Consider the following 15,636-nt stretch of genomic DNA (forward strand, 5'->3'; position numbering starts at 1 on the left):
CTGAATGTACAAAAGCAGACCAAAGCCAGGCAGAACAAAGGCTACATCTACATGTGGCCAAGCAGAAGCTAATAAGAGAAACAAGACTCAAATGATATCCAATTCATCAGATTCCGCAGGCCTAATTTTCTCTAGCTAATTTGTCAAAATAGGATTCTGCCATGGCAGTCAGCATGCAACTTGATATAACACATAATTTAGTTCATCCAATAACCTATGTTCTGACAGCACTAAGCTTAATTTAAAAAATCACAAGCATTACTCATAGTCCTACCAAAAACTTAAGGGGCACCAATAACCACAACTAGGAATAGTTGAGACAACAATCCTATTGGGAAATCTATGCAAACAATTTAAACCTTCATCTTGAAATTTCTTTTGTAATTTGAGATGCTGGACATAGTGATTGGAGGTGCTACAGCTTAAGCGCTTTCAAGTCTGGCATAGCTGGGAGGCAAGCTTTACTACTCCCTGCATGGATGTGTCGTTCTGTCAAAATGATAAAGAGACAAATCAATTAGCATTAAGAAACTGCATTTCCCTCCATTTTGTACTTCAGAGAGAGAGAGCAAAAGAAGCCAAAACATTCAACCTGTATCTATAAAAAAGAAAACGAAACTCTAGCAAGAAAGTGCAGCTTACAGTCCTAGTAAACAGGCATTGTTGTAACAAAAGAAGCACAAGACTTAATTTAGCTCAAGCATCCAATCATGAAAGAAGAACTTTTTGCCTATTGGGAAAGTTAGTGTCCTAGGAAACAGGCATTTCTATAACAAAAGAAGCACAAGACTTAATTTTGCTCAAGCATCCAATCATGAAAGAACTCAACAAGCTTCTGGCATGTTCCAAATGAAATCAAGATCTGTTCGATCAAGACATTCACTTTAGAAACATAAGAAGACCATATAACTTTATTCTTTTTTCTAAATAAAAAATGAAGGCCATATAACAGTATATCAATATTTATGGACAGTCACTATTTCTGTATTCTGGAAGTGTCTCAGGACCCTCTTTATTAAAAGCAGAGAACAGGAGAACGAAGCTTGACTTGTTCTATAACATTTCAACTTACCAGATAAACTACATCAAAGGCCTTCTGATAGCTCTCAAGAGAGTTTTCCACATTGTCATTCCTAAAATAAGAATTTTATGAAGTCAAAAAACAAATATATTGTAGACCATGATTTGAGAGAGAAAGAGAGAGAGAGAAGCTTAATAACAAAGCACATTCAGGCAAGTGAAGCAGATTTGTATAACATTCTTTTTCATAGTCTGGTAAATGACATGTTCTATGGAGTTTAGCAGGAAGATTATTTGAACAAATTTGAAATTTCAAATTCTTAATGCGGTTCATTCTTTCTACTCAGTGGAACTGACATTTTGTCAATTCAATGCAACAGAATTCATCAGTAAATGAGACAAAACTGCTTTAAAAGCTCCAAGATATTTCACTTTCTCTTTAACTTTTTTCCCAGCAAAATGATTGTTCTTAGAAAAGGTAGCTGCAGTACAGATTGCTAGGTAGCCAGTAGTATAGTGATTCACTTTCTTAAATGCTATTGAAAAACTCGAGTCAACTGTTGTACACTTACAGAAATCCAACAGAGATCCGCGTTTCATAGTTGAGACCATCAGACATTCCCAGGTCTCCAATGTGATCACCAAGTAGCAGCACATTAGTTCTCTTCTTTACAAAGGAATTGTCTTCATTTAGCCCATTGACATTGTCAATTCTATCATGAACAGGTGCAGCCATATCAAGCGCATGCTCATTCTTATTCAGAACATGAATTGTCTTTCCTGCAGCAAATTTTAAGTTAAACCATGGACCTAATGTTTAAAATATCACCACTATCTGCCTTTGCAGACTAGAACACAAGCTTGGCTACAATTATAAATGTAGAAGAATGCATGTCCCAGAACAATTCATTAAGATATTCAAGAAGGAAAGTGAAAATTCAAATGTTTACATTACTGAAATTGCATTGTACTTGTTTCTGGCTGTTTTTCAAAAAGCCCAACTTGTTTTTGAGCTAAGAAACAATTAGTTAATTAACACTAAAAATGGGTAGACATTTTAGCAGATGTTGAAACCTAATTCTCTGAAGAAGCAAGAAAAGTTTTCTGTCAAAATAAGATAGTAGAATACAACCTTTGAAAGACACTAGCTGGCCATTCTGGTCAAATATCATCTGGTTGGATACAACCCTGACATTTTTGAAGGATCTATGAAGTTTCTGCCTGAATACCTGGATGATGTGAGCAGGGAAGGCACCACATTTCAGTAGCAAATTAGTGCATGCCAATGTATTCATGTTCCACTAACCAACAAAGACACCTGACCTCCTCTATTATATCGGCAAGACCAGCAGAAAATACAAGAACTGGAACATCTTTTTCCTGCATATCATGAAGAAGCAATTAAGGCAGCACTCATCCTGAAACATGCTCTAGTTCAGTGAATTCACGCCTAGAATATCAGGTTCATTTCAGTCTAACTTGAAGATATTGATATGCTGTTATCGTTCATTGCAGCTTAAATCAAAGCCAAATTTGTCACAAATGACGAAAAGGTACCCACATACCAAAAATTAAAGTTGCAAAAATAAATATTTCATGTTGGTGAAGGTAAAATAGCATGTACTAGAGTTTCAAGTTTTCTGTCATTTCATCCTGAAGCAATAGAATTAAAGATCAGCTCAACAGAAGCCACAAGCTTCCACCTCTACATTATGCTAACAAAACACATAAATTAAGTATGTTTTGGAGTATTTATTTAACTTCCATAATACATCATCAAAAGTATAGCATACCTAAACAAAAATTATGAATCCACTTTACCTCCAAAAACTCGAATAGTTCAACTACACCCTCCCTAAATGCAATTGTAGAATTAGTCACAGATTTCTTAATTGCATCATAGGTAAGGCCTCCCTCAACGAGGAGAGCATGACTTTTTCCCCACCTGCATGAAATGGCAGGGCTTCAGATGCTTCCGACACAATTAGAATTTTTTGAGTAGTCCATAATTTACTAAGTTGAAATTTGATTGTCATGTTGTATGCAGCTGTCATTCTTAGATAAACTGTTTTCTCTCAAGGTACTTGAAGCTCTCTATTTCGAGCTGTCATAAGGCTCACATAAAATGCAACAACTAGCTTCTACTAGTACTCAGTTCACATACCACTCTTCCATGAGTTTTGCTTTTTGATCGAGTGGAATCGTTGGATCAAATTCCAAAGGATGGTAGTATTCATATAACTTCTGCCTCTTCTCATCATATTCAGGACTCCCTTGCCGCAAAAGACCGTGGCTACCTACATTTGTTGTTTTTCACCCAAGTCAGTCTTTTGTTGCCAAAACATAATTATAAGTGTTCAGTACAAAACACAATCAATTTCTCTATTTCTGTCTGGATTTATTACTTACAATTTAAAACTCTGATGGAAATTAAGAAAAAGGCACAACTTTTTAATAAGCAGGGAATAAAAGAGAACTTACTTTGCCCTCGACGTCCATCGATCCAGTACTTCGTTAACGTAGCATCAAAATCTGCAATCACCTACAAACAAAAATAGTTAAGGACCGGAACCTTACATGAAGAGAAAATATGTAAAGACAGGAATTCAAACAATAAACATTTTGGGAACTCTAAAAATTACGTGCAAAGATCTGACCTTTCAAAAATGAGGTCTAATGTACCTTGACATTGTACCTTTTTTTGGCTAAGTCTTTGACATTGTACTTGACAAAGCATGGAAAAGAAGCCTATACATACATTTATCTTTACGCTGCTAGCCTTTTTCATTAGTATATGGGACATGGTACTTCGTGGAGATAACATGTTACAACTTTAGGGTGGAGAGCTCATAAATGCTTTTAAAGCATAATCTGCTCGAATGGAAATCAGGATAATCTAAGACGGACATAGCTCATCGCACCACAAAATGGGGTTATAAGGAAACCAATTACTACTATCCATGGTTTTGTTTTTTCCCCAATTTAGAATAAAAAAGATTAATATGATAACGAATAACCCGCAGTTACATTGCATGATCACTTTGGAAATTAAACAACTAATATCTTTCCACAATTTTGAGTATACTCTTCCGTTCCAGAATCATGTAACCAACGCAGAATTATACACAATTACTGAATCTAGATCATAATTTGTAGGTAAAGCTACCTAAGTAGGAAATTCTTGGTTTATGTAATAGTAGCACAATGCAGAACTATTTACATCAAGAAAAAATCATTCAAAAAAAGAAAGAAAAAACCTGGAGCTTTTCGGGACCCGCAAGGCGAATAGAAGAAATCTTGTGGCAAAGGGATTGAGGGTCCTTGACTACAACCTCAGAGCCATCGACAACTACGTGCTCCATTGTTTGGGTTTCTTTTTGGTGATCACTGCTGTAGCTTCTGCTACGTACACTTTTCTGTCTGAAAATTAAGAATTTATTACATAATCGCTTTGTATATGAGGAGAATGTACCAGAATAAAAAGAGCGTATGTGGGATCGGTGGGGTGAGAATTACAGCCAAAAAAATGAAGTAGTGGGATTTCAAGTGCTAACCTCCTGCTACTGGTGATGGTGGTGGGGTTGTGTTGAGACGAGGTGATGGGTATGAGAAGGCGGGCTAGAGCAGTGCTAGTGTTCCTAAACAGTATGTTAGTAGCACCGAGGTTGATCTTAGGAAGGAATTGGAGTCTACAATAGTGGTGAGAAGTGCCCATGAAGTTGGAAACGTGAGATGCTGAGATGTTCTACTTGTACTTCTTCCACGCCATTACTGCAGGAATAGGAATTTTCTGTTTTTCCTTGCGCCACCTGTCATGTTTCCATCTCCTATCTAGTATCTAGTACGGGGTTTTTTTAAGGAAAAAAGAAACATTATTGTCCCCTCTTTTCTTGATTTAAGAGTAACTCCATGAGTTAAGGGTTATTCTAGTTTTTTTTAATATATAAAAATTTGGATAAATTCGATTCTAATCACTATTAGAAGTCGAAGTGTATGTTTCGAAATCCATGGTCGAGAAATTTGTATATACAATTCATCAAAGCTTTCCTCGCATCTAACAACAAAAGCTTCTAATGGTGTTTATATCAAAAATTTACCTTTGGTCCATCTTAGTGACACGGATCGTACTTGTCCGTGAGCGCGACAGTGCCTGGCCAACCAAGTCATGCACATTGTGCATACTGTCTTGGCAGAAAAAATTGAGACTGTTAGTAGATTCACATCTCATTCTTGTATGTAGCATATGCTAGAAGCTTTCGGAACGTTCTAGGCTATTCAAGAATATGATGGAATGGTTTAGAACCTTGTAGATAAGAAGGGACTTGTGTAAATGTTTCTAGAGTCCAATTATATGTACACTTTGTGTAGAATTCTCTAGAGTTGTGTATAGTTTCTTAACTTGCCTATAAATAGGCAAAGTCCTTTCCATTTGTGGCAACCTTTGTACAAGAATTTTTAAGTGCAATAAAGCTTTCCTTTGCCTCCCATACTCTCTTTCTTTGCTTACTATTTTTACGCTTCCACACAACTTCGGCGCACTTAGTGTTTAGGTTAAACTAGCCAACCGTTCATAATTCAAGTCATGAATAATAGCTAGTGCCGCACATAGTGTTGGCTTTTAGGAAAACAAATAACCCGTGACACTAGAAGGTTACAGCCCAATAAAGGCTCAAAATACTATCAGAAATTGCATAATAAGAAGAGTTACAATGGTGTTTATAGATTGTATATTGACAAAGAATAGCTGCAAATGAGATTCAAACCAAGAATACTTTTAAATGACTTTATCATTAGAGTCAACTCCTGTTTGTCCAAGACTTTCTGGTCTCAAACATACTACTTGTAGGGATGACAATTGGGAGCACCCACCCTGCGAGGGTTGAGGGGTAGGGCAGGGCGGGAGGGAATTTTTTTCCCCGTTAAGAAACAGGGCGGGGGACACCACCCGTTAGAATATATATTTTTATATGTATATTTAATATTTAATTTAATTAATTACAAACTTCTAATAATATTATTATTAGCTATAAGTTTTATATAATGTATATTAGTATATGTAATATAATTGATATTATCAATTATACGAATAATTATACATGCCTACTAATAGAAATTATTAATTATTTATACTAAATTTACTAATGCATTTATACTAAATTCCTAATTATACTTAACACAATATCACATTTTTTTCTTAAAAAAATACAATAATAATTTAGTGATTGTATTTATTTCAAAAGCGAAAATTTGACTACTTTAGTTGTATTTGTTTCATCATGTTGGATTATATTCAAATAGTTTTTATTTGATTGTTTTTATAAATTTTAATCGCGAAATTATAATGGATAATGATTTGGTAATATATTGATATTTTAGTACTTAATTATTTACTAAAATTTGGCTTCAATAAAATTAAATGACAAATTTTTATTAATCCCGCGAGAGCACTCACGGGAGAAGCGGGACGAGATGGGAGGAAGTATTGGGCAGCAGGGGAGGGGTCTCCCACCCCAAACCTACTCCGTTGTCATTCCTAACTACTTGCTTGTTGAAGAAAAAAACATACTACTTGCTTTGTTACACAACATAAAAAGGAAATAAAAAAAAGGACAAAAAGAAATATAAAATGAATAAAAAGAGCTGTCAATGTTCTTCTCTACTTGGTCATAACAGGCTCTGGCCAAGTTTTTGAAGGCCTATCTTGGAGGCGTTTTTATTTGGGTCACCAGGATCGACGATGTATACTCGTAATTACAGGCCCAAAACTCCAATAATAGCCCTTGAATTGCCACTGTTCTTTTAATCCAAGTCATCTTCTAGGGATGTCTACAAAATGTTAGGATGTTATATATCTCACCTTGTCAGCACAAATTGAGTCCGCTGATAAAATTGAATCACTTTCATACAAAACATCGTGTATATGAATTTCACTATCGTCTTTGATGTGAGAGCTGTATTGGTGGATGATTTATACAAACTTCTATTCTGAAAGTATGACTGAAATCGAATCCATCCAAACTTTTTATTACTAAAGGAAAAAAAAAATCTATCTCATCTTGGTATTCTCCTCTTAACTATCCAAGAAATACATACAAAATGGGAAATCTGGCATGTCTAGCGGTACCTTTAGTCACCTTTTCTTTTCTATCTCAATTAACATGTGAACTCAAACTTTTTGAAAACTAGATATCAAATGGAAAGCCTGTAAAACCGTAAATATAGAAAAATGATGGAAGAAAATGACTTGTCATGAGATGACCAGATCAGCAGCCCCCTGTCGTTTGTCCTGGGTGTGGTACCATGCCATTATGGCTGTGTCTTGAGTATTGCTATGATTTATGGCTGAAAAACTTCGTACGCGTGTGCCACATTTATCCTCGATTGAACTGGAGCTGAAATCCCCTTTTTTTGAGTACGGCTGACAAGTGAAGTTTGTCGTTTTTTTATTATTTTTATCTTTTCTCGCACCTCTCCAGTAATTCAAGTATGCTAGTGTCATGCACCAAAATACTTTACCAATTATCCTTTTCCCCCCTTTTCATTTCAAATCGTTCAGCTTAATTACCCTGCAAACAACCTTATGATCACTAGGCATTAGGTATCTTAAAATCCTTTTGATGCCTGCAAAACGAGCAATTGCCCTTCATTGATTTGTCCCATCTTTTTCATGGCAAAAATGCTTTCTTTAGATTAAAGAATGGGAACTTAAAGGCGAAGACGAGATGTGTAACAACTCGGAGCACTATTTGCTTCATACTTTACAAATACTTTTGAAGCTTGTTACCATGAAAAATGGATTGACAAAGAAAAAGCAAAAGGGCCATAAAATTCTCCCTGATCAAGCCTAAAACATTCTCTGTAAAGTTTCAGGAATAGTAGATTCACTAGATCCTCTTTGGCAGATGCAGTTTCCTTTCTAAGAATAGATGCATTCCTGAACTGAAAAACATTTAACACCTCAAAGCAAGGATGGCACTTTATTTCTTCTCTTTGCATATAATGAAAGTGGATTCACTTCTGATCCCTTACAGGTTACATGAACCAGAAGGACCCCCATCTTTTAACTTCCAATTTGCACTAAGAAATCCAAAACCAATCAAAGAATAAGACCATGCAATAATTCAACAACACATGGGGCATATGAGCAATCCGTTCTCATTACATTGTGGACAGTTGACGGACTCCCCACCACCCCCATCTTCCGGTTTGATTTTCCGGCTTCCGTTGCAGTTGAAACACATGATAAACCTTACACCAGCACATCCTTCGCAGTGCCCGTTAGAGGAGTCAATAGGAATTCCTCCGAGCAATGGCCTAAGCCTTCCCTGTTCATGCAGTCCCAAAACCTCCTCTGCTCCACCAACGTACCTCCCCTTAATAAACAGCCTAGGAGGCACCACTTTTCCACCAAATATCTGCCATAACTCTTCCCTAAACTCTGAATGCATTGATATATCCCTCTCAAAGAACAAAATTCGGAAATTTTCCAACAAAAATCGAATACTGTGACAGTCTTCAAACGTCTTTCGAATCCCTCTAAGCCCTGTCGTGTACAGAATCACCGAATCAGAACCACCTGGTGGACACTTCTCTTCAAAATTTAATAAAGGATCAGCAGTTTCCTCAATTTTTCGAGCTTTTAGAGGCGGTTCTTCCTCGATACCTTGCCAAATTTTTTCTTCTATTTTAGCCCTTCTCTCTGCTTCTTGTGCTTTAACTTCCATGACTGCTTGCTCAAATGCTTCGAGAAGATTGGGATCAAAAAGGGTTCCAGAATCTAAATTCGGCCTCCTGAAATTAGACCCATTGATCTCAGCTAGGGGTGCAGCTTTTGTATCTCCGCCCCTCAACTCTTTCGGCACCGAAGAGTCGTTCTTTTGCTTTAAAGGGCTCAAGCTCTCCAGGTTCTCCGTGTTAAAGACCGGATTTTTTGCGCTTGATTGAGGCCTAATGTTCTCTTTATCGTTGATGTCGTCGTCATCAATCTCCATCTCTTGATCCTCAAGATCTTTCATTAGCTCGGAAACATCAATAATCTCAGGTTCTTGATCTCGAACAGTTCTCCGAATAATCTTCTTGGTCTCTTCTTGAAGGAGCACAGACTGATTCTGAGCTTTGATAGCTGAATTGGGAGGTGAATCAGGAACGTACCCATCTGCTGCACTGACCTGAAGGATCCTATCCGGCTTCGGGTAACCAATTGTTTTAATGGTCTTCAATTTCTTGAGTAGCTTTCCTTTCATTGACTTCATCTTTTCTCCCCTCTAAGTTGTTGTTTGCAGAATCCTTTGTAGAATAAAGTGAATTGGATAAATTTTAAAGGTGGAAAAATGAGTCCGAAAAGGATGCGAGAAAGATTAGGAGCAGGAGTTATAACTGTAATTTGATTCTTTCAGGCGTTGCAGGCTCAGACTGGGAGAAGGAGAGAGATGAGAAAGGAAAGCTGTTTAACGGCTAAAATTTCTTCTGGCAATTTAAAATTTCAAAATGATTGGGTGGGAGAAGGCGTTGCCAACGATAGCTGGACCTGGTTCCATCTTCGATTGGGCTCCAGTGCTCTGCTAATACTACTAGGTACTAGGCCCATATACTTGTACCATGGGCTAGAGAGCCTTGTATGGGTACTATACTACGTGTGGGGTTTCCAGCGTCTCTTCTGAGTTTGGTCTAATGCGGTCAATTTCTAAATGTATGCGGATTAGCTTCTAGGAATACCGATGATCAATTTCCGCGGCTCGCATTTCATACCTGAAGGATGGTGATGCATCATCGATTTTCCAGCATATTAGAGATGTTTTTCTATTATAGGCCCTGAAATTGGTGATGTTCGTACGTCATTGTTGGACCGAAACTATGCCCAGCGGAAATTGGATCCTAAGAGAAGGCAATAAATATGCAAAATCTAGCGATCTTCTATTGGACCTTGTTGGCATGTGTTCTGGTTGTCTAGTACTATACTTGTTGACTGATGTACTTGGAAATCATAAATTTGCAGCAACCGAAGATATCAAGATTTAAACAGGAGAAAAGTGAAAGCAGCAGAAATCATTCATGGTTTATGGGAAAAATTAGAGTCAATTCATGATTTGAGAGAAAACCATGGGTATGGTAGGGCACTGGTGTCGGGGTTGTGACTAAAATTTGAGCTTATTAGAAATTTAGGTTATGGGCTGTCACTGCTGTTTCGGGGAAAACTATGGAGGGAACACAACACAGTAACCCAATCTCGTAATGGGAAGTTTTAGACTATTTGTTGTTAGATTTATATATACTAGGCATTATTGCGTACAACTCTCTACAGTTCAAGCAGGCAATTAATATGAATCGAACTTTTATGTTTATTCATGAAAATAGTTTTGACTAAGAATATTTATAGTTAACTCTTTCTGCTAATGAATACAGGTCTGGCTAAAGAATAAAATAGCTCTCGTCTAACCATTCGCAGAGGGGAAATTCTTGCCCAACCATTTCTGCTTAATTTGGCTCCATTTCTTTAGAGTTTGTTATGCAATCATCTGCATTAATTGGCCCATTTCCCCATTTTACTCTGGTTCACTCTAATTTAAATCTGCACCTGTTCATCGTAATGGCCGGTTAGACTGGCGATACATTTTCAGGTTACCCCATCCTCAACGTTTATGTCAATTTTGTTTAGAGCAGACAAAAGCCCTGCAAATTCTCATGTTGGATTTTATTCCGGCGAGGGTAAATGGGGATGCATGTAGATACAGTTCTTCCATTAGGTGGCACGGTCTTGATTAGCCGTTATTACATCCCTTGGCATTTACTATTCCGACTTTTCGTTTTCGTATTCTCCAAATCTGACGAACTACTTAACCGCTTCACTAGTTCTCTTGGCAAAGAACAAATAAAATTCTTATCCGGGATCGAAAAATGCCTACCCGCCTTTTAATTTCACCAGCATTCATCATTCTTCCTTCACTGTTGATTCAGTCTTTTGGCCTAGAATACATTGTGGGAGACTCCTTTTGGTCCATCCCCACAACCAATGACTTCTATACTAACTGGTCTTCTTCCCACTTTTTCCAGACAGGAGACACTCTCTGTAAATGCAATGACTTGTCACTTGTACAGATTGAGATTCGAGAATCAATCATTTCAATTTGAGGTTACAACACTTTAATCTTGGCACTGATACGCGGCTTTTTTTGTTTTTGTTTTTTTTTGCAGATTTTGACTTTGATTCAGGGCTTCATAATGTGATGGAAGTGTCAAGAAGAGAGTACGAGAGTTGCAGTGCAGACAATCCCTTTAAGGTTTTCTGGGATGGCCCGGCAAGGGTTGCATTGATGGAGGAAGGTGTGTTTTATTTCGTATGCAGTATTGCAAATTATTGTGCATTAGGCCAAAAGCTTAGTGTTGCCGTCCATAGTGAGAAAAATTCCCCACATTCTGCGCCAACTTCATCTCAAAGACCGCCAAAGTCTTCCCAGCCTTCACCGGATGCATCTAAAATGCCACCACCTGCTATGACACCATATTCATCTCAGGCGCCTACGAGTATGACGGATTTGTCTGTCTCATTAGTCACGGTGAAAAGTGCTGGCGATCAATGTTGCAATGATGCAGTCTGTTTGGGCTGGCTTTCTTTGTTTGGCTTACTTTTTCATTTTATCTGAGGATAGCTTTTACGGACGTTGGACAAGCCAAAAAATTATGAATGGGAGATGTTGGACCATGTGTATACTCTGGAAGGGCAGAAACACTTTTAGTAAATACATCTGGCTGGTGTGACCTTATTGGTGGCCCATAATTTGCAATTATTCAGGGAAGCAGTTTCTTGTTTCCGTTACTTAATTAGGTGGCAATTGCTTCTTGCCCTCTCTGCTTATTTCTTCATAAAAGGAAACTTTGGCCATCGTTAATTAGGTTTTCTTTTTCATCTTTTTAATTGCATCAATCTACACTCTCAGAAATTCTGATGTTCAAATTAGTACAAGTTCTTTGCTGCTACTGCCTTCGGTACAACTTGTACCTTAAGCACAGCAATGTAAGTTGGATTAGTGAAACGCATAGACCTAAATGATCTGATGCAAATTTCAAGTATCTATCACTGTGAGGTCTGTCTCATGCACTTAACCCTTAAACAGTGCAAAAACAGTAGTATTTAGTATAGCATGCAAGGAGAAACGAAAGGACCAAAAAAGACGAAGGAATGATAAAAATCTTGATTGCGATTGAAACTTAGATATTCAATTTTTCTTGAATATATATCACTTAACCATAAATTCTAAACACAAACCTGATAATCTTAACCATAAATTCTAAACACAAACCTGATAATCCTATGCATCTTTCTATCTCTATCTATCTATCTATCTTGTGGATAAGGGAACCATATATCTTACATATTCAATTTTTCTTGAATATATGTATCACTTAACCATAAATTCTAAACACAAACCTGATAATCCTATGCCTCTTTCTATCTCTATCTACCCATCTATCTTGTAGATAAGGGAACCATATTCTCCACAGCGAGAGGATGTTCCAGGGGAGATGGCATTGGTGAATTTCGACAGACTGGACAAGTGGGGTTAAGCTTTAACCAAGGATCAACGCACTTGAGGTGGAAAAAATGCCCACATTCAGGTAACAGTCTGAGCATATCCGTATCTTTGTAGTCCTGCAAGCAAATTGAGCAGCCTGAAGCTGTGCTGGCACCATCAGGATTCTTAGCTTGAGAGTAGAGGAGTTTTGGATATGAAAGTATGGTGGCTTCATCTAAGCCTTGTGGGATGCTCGCTGAATCATCATTGACAGAGAAAGAGGCTGCAGTAGTATTCATGGAGTTTCTGCGAAGGAAGGGGTGGTTTCTGTTGTTAGTATTGGAACGGAAGCGAGTGTAGATGTAATAACAATATGTGATGATTACGAGAGCTAGAAGGATCCCAAAAGAAATCCCAATGCTATAGCCATAGGGTCCAACGGTTTCTGGACCTTGATTATCACTGGGTTCATCTTTGGTTGCCTCTGATGTGCTATTCATTTTACAAGAATGGAGAGATTTTTTTCAGGAGTTGTACGTGAGATTGTGAGGATGAAGAAGAGAGAGAAAAGGGAGAATGGCTTCGTTGGGATTCTTGTACTTGATAGTAAAAAAAAAAGGATGATGATTTCGTATGGCTCATTTCACAAGAAATTGATATAGAGTTTGACTTGTAGAAACGATTTAAATCAGCATTTGCTGTCCAGAAACAGTTAAGGAGTACTGCATAATTTTCCTAATAAAAAAAACAGGGTTCATCAGCGTATAATCGGGGCGGGTGTGTTCTTCATGCCTTTTTTTTTTCCCTGAATGGATGGTGGACAAAACAGAAGATAGCTTCGGGCTAGTTGCTTCCAGCTTAGTCAGTATTTTGCAGATGTCAAACCGCCGTTTTCTGGACAAGGATACCCAATACATATTCCATTTCATATATTTTGCTGACAGAAATATCGAATTCTTTGTCGACATTTTCCTAAAATGTCGGATTCATTACAATTTATATGATGATTTTGTAATAAGTCTCGACATTCAAGTCTGCTATGCAATTTTGAGAAAAGTCTCCCATCCTGTGGCTGCCAACCATATGATATGGCAGTTTTTAAAACGCAAGCATATCACGATATACTTTTGGAGACTGACCTTAACCAGAGTTTTTTCAGACAATGCACGTCTTCTTCTGCTGGTTGTACCTATTTTTTTTTTTTGCCTAATATATATAATATGTATCTCACCACATCCATGTCATGCCCAAGAATTAGGGTCCCTGATCCCAGAGTGGTTACAACTTACCATCATTATTTAGAACTCAATTATGCCGCTAACCAACAAGTCATGAGAAGGACGTTTTATCATTAACTCTCATGCGTCTTCATCAAGTCTTTTCTTGCAAATTAGGCCTGCCATCGAATTTCCTATTCCAAATGTTAGGCTTCGCTAAATGAAACTGTTTACGCCATTCTTTGAAACTGTTTACGCCATTCGACACTTGCCGGCAAAAAAAGCAAGTGCCGGGTAGCCAACAGCAGCAAGCATGGTGTTATGTGATTCTTTAAAACACAATTAAGCAACTATTGAAAAAAAAAACATTGCTCTTTGCCCCATGCTCACTGAGATTACTATACTCAATTTATTTCTTGTAGTAATGGTACACATTTACTCTGCAGAATCTGAGTTGAGGCTTGTGAGCAAACCCAAAATTGGGTCCTGAAGGAGTATTTCCCTTAATTCTGTCGAATGTACAGGAGAAAGAAGGGAAGGAGACGTCCAAAGAATAGAAATTTCGTTTGCAAGTTTTGCAAACGAAAATTAAACAAGGAAAATGGGTTCAATTTTGATGCATAGACGTGGGAACAACCTCTGCAAGAGGAGTTGGCAGCGGCGAGCTGCGACAGATTGGGCAAGTGGGATGAAGCATTAACCAAGGATCAATACACTTGAGGTGGAAGATGTGGCCGCACTCCGGCAACAGCCTGAGCATGTCAGTTTCTTTATAATCAGACAAACAGATTGAGCAGGCTGAAGCAGCGGGATCATCTCCTTTGTGAGGCTTAGCCTGAGAATATAACAATTTTGGGTAATTCACAAGGGTCGCCTTATCCAGGCCGCCTAGCTGCTGCGCGGTGATTGAATCATCATGGGTTCGGTAGAAGGAGAAGTTGGTGGTGCTGGAATGAGAAGACAGCCGGTTGCATTTGTAGGAGATGTAGGAGATGATCACTAATACAACAAGGACTAGAAGTGATAATCCGATGCTGTAGGCTACATCATCAATAGCACCCTTGCTGAAATTGATGCTATTTGAACGACGACTACTAGAGCTGTCCACTGTGCCGCCATTCATTTTCTTCTCTGAAACCTAAGCCTGCCTTTCGAGATGGAAAAGCAACGTTTACTAAAATATATACATATATGAGAAAAAAAAGGGTAGATGATGGAAAGGATAAGGTTGGATTGATCAGGCAGACTTGTTTGGTAACGGAGGGAAAGATTCTTGGAAGATCGAGGAGAAAGGTGTTTGTCTTTGTGAAAGAAAAAGAGGATGATCACCGTCACTGGATGTATTTTGCACAAGCTTGTAACTTGACTAGTAATGCATCTTTTGATTGGACGGAGATGAAGGGTCAATATTTTGCGTGTTTCAATGGCAAGTGCTGCTTGTGTATATAATTATAATATATACATCAGATCTAATTTGCAATGTTCCCGACTGTTCAAAGTCAATGAACTGAAAGCAGCGACTCCTTTGCTCATGCATTCTAATGGAATATGGTGCTTAAATTAATGTATAGTAGTATTTCTAAAAACAAACCTTGGTATCAAAGTATTTCTGATTGCAATCAATCACAAATTTTACATTATTATCTGGATACAATTAGGCATTTGACTCTTAAGGCTCCCACTGGCGATCAACCAAATTTACTGCTAGTTGCTTTTCTGGAATTGAATGGCCCATAATGCAATGGAAGTCCACATCTAGACTCTAAAACGCAAAATTAATAGTAGTTGCTTTTATTAAAGCATTGCTTCTGTTGTTTGCATAAATTTATAGTAGTTGCACATATTTGTTGCAGTAGCAAGGGCTGGATATGATAGTTTACTTTAGAAGC

The 15,636-nt window shown here is 37.8% G+C and overlaps 4 protein-coding genes across 4 annotated transcripts; all 4 read right to left on the reverse strand.

The window, feature by feature from the left end:
* Positions 1-139: 139 nt before the first annotated feature.
* LOC113725619 (uncharacterized) lies at positions 140-4,975 on the reverse strand. Its single transcript, XM_027248883.2, has 10 exons — positions 4,575-4,975; positions 4,278-4,440; positions 3,502-3,562; positions 3,185-3,317; positions 2,842-2,965; positions 2,344-2,400; positions 2,153-2,249; positions 1,593-1,800; positions 1,073-1,133; positions 140-489 (listed from the first exon to the last, which is right to left on the reverse strand). Exons 1-10 carry the CDS (start codon positions 4,733-4,735, stop codon positions 433-435), a joined length of 1,122 nt encoding a protein of 373 aa, XP_027104684.1. The 5' UTR covers positions 4,736-4,975; the 3' UTR covers positions 140-432.
* A 2,765-nt stretch (positions 4,976-7,740) lies between these two features.
* LOC113725620 (uncharacterized) lies at positions 7,741-9,448 on the reverse strand. The gene has a single exon (XM_027248884.2). It carries the CDS (start codon positions 9,270-9,272, stop codon positions 8,142-8,144), a length of 1,131 nt encoding a protein of 376 aa, XP_027104685.1. The 5' UTR covers positions 9,273-9,448; the 3' UTR covers positions 7,741-8,141.
* Positions 9,449-12,484: 3,036 nt separating this feature from the next.
* Positions 12,485-13,030, reverse strand: LOC113721560 (RING-H2 finger protein ATL70-like). The gene has a single exon (XM_027245557.2). It carries the CDS (start codon positions 13,028-13,030, stop codon positions 12,485-12,487), a length of 546 nt encoding a protein of 181 aa, XP_027101358.1.
* Positions 13,031-14,354: 1,324 nt separating this feature from the next.
* On the reverse strand, positions 14,355-14,870 carry LOC113725621 (RING-H2 finger protein ATL70-like). The gene has a single exon (XM_027248885.2). The coding sequence runs from the start codon at positions 14,868-14,870 to the stop codon at positions 14,355-14,357; it is 516 nt and encodes a 171-aa protein (XP_027104686.1).
* Between the last annotated feature and the right edge of the window lie 766 nt (positions 14,871-15,636).

Source organism: Coffea arabica, chromosome 2c (assembly GCF_036785885.1).
Source record: "Coffea arabica cultivar ET-39 chromosome 2c, Coffea Arabica ET-39 HiFi, whole genome shotgun sequence".
Taxonomy (NCBI): Eukaryota; Viridiplantae; Streptophyta; class Magnoliopsida; order Gentianales; family Rubiaceae; genus Coffea; species Coffea arabica.

Excerpts from the sequence above, each read along its gene's own strand:
- LOC113725619 (XM_027248883.2), bottom strand. The coding sequence starts at position 4,735 with ATGGGCACTTCTCACCACTATTGTAGACTCCAATTCCTTCCTAAGATC. Across the intron at positions 3,563-4,277 it reads CGGGTCCCGAAAAGCTCCAG|GTGATTGCAGATTTTGATGC; the intron begins GTTTTTTCTTTC and ends TTTTGTTTGTAG. Across the intron at positions 2,966-3,184 it reads GCAAAACTCATGGAAGAGTG|GTGGGGAAAAAGTCATGCTC; the intron begins GTATGTGAACTG and ends CATTTCATGCAG.
- LOC113725621 (XM_027248885.2), bottom strand. The coding sequence starts at position 14,870 with ATGAATGGCGGCACAGTGGACAGCTCTAGTAGTCGTCGTTCAAATAGC.
- LOC113721560 (XM_027245557.2), bottom strand. The coding sequence starts at position 13,030 with ATGAATAGCACATCAGAGGCAACCAAAGATGAACCCAGTGATAATCAA.
- LOC113725620 (XM_027248884.2), bottom strand. The coding sequence starts at position 9,272 with ATGAAGTCAATGAAAGGAAAGCTACTCAAGAAATTGAAGACCATTAAA.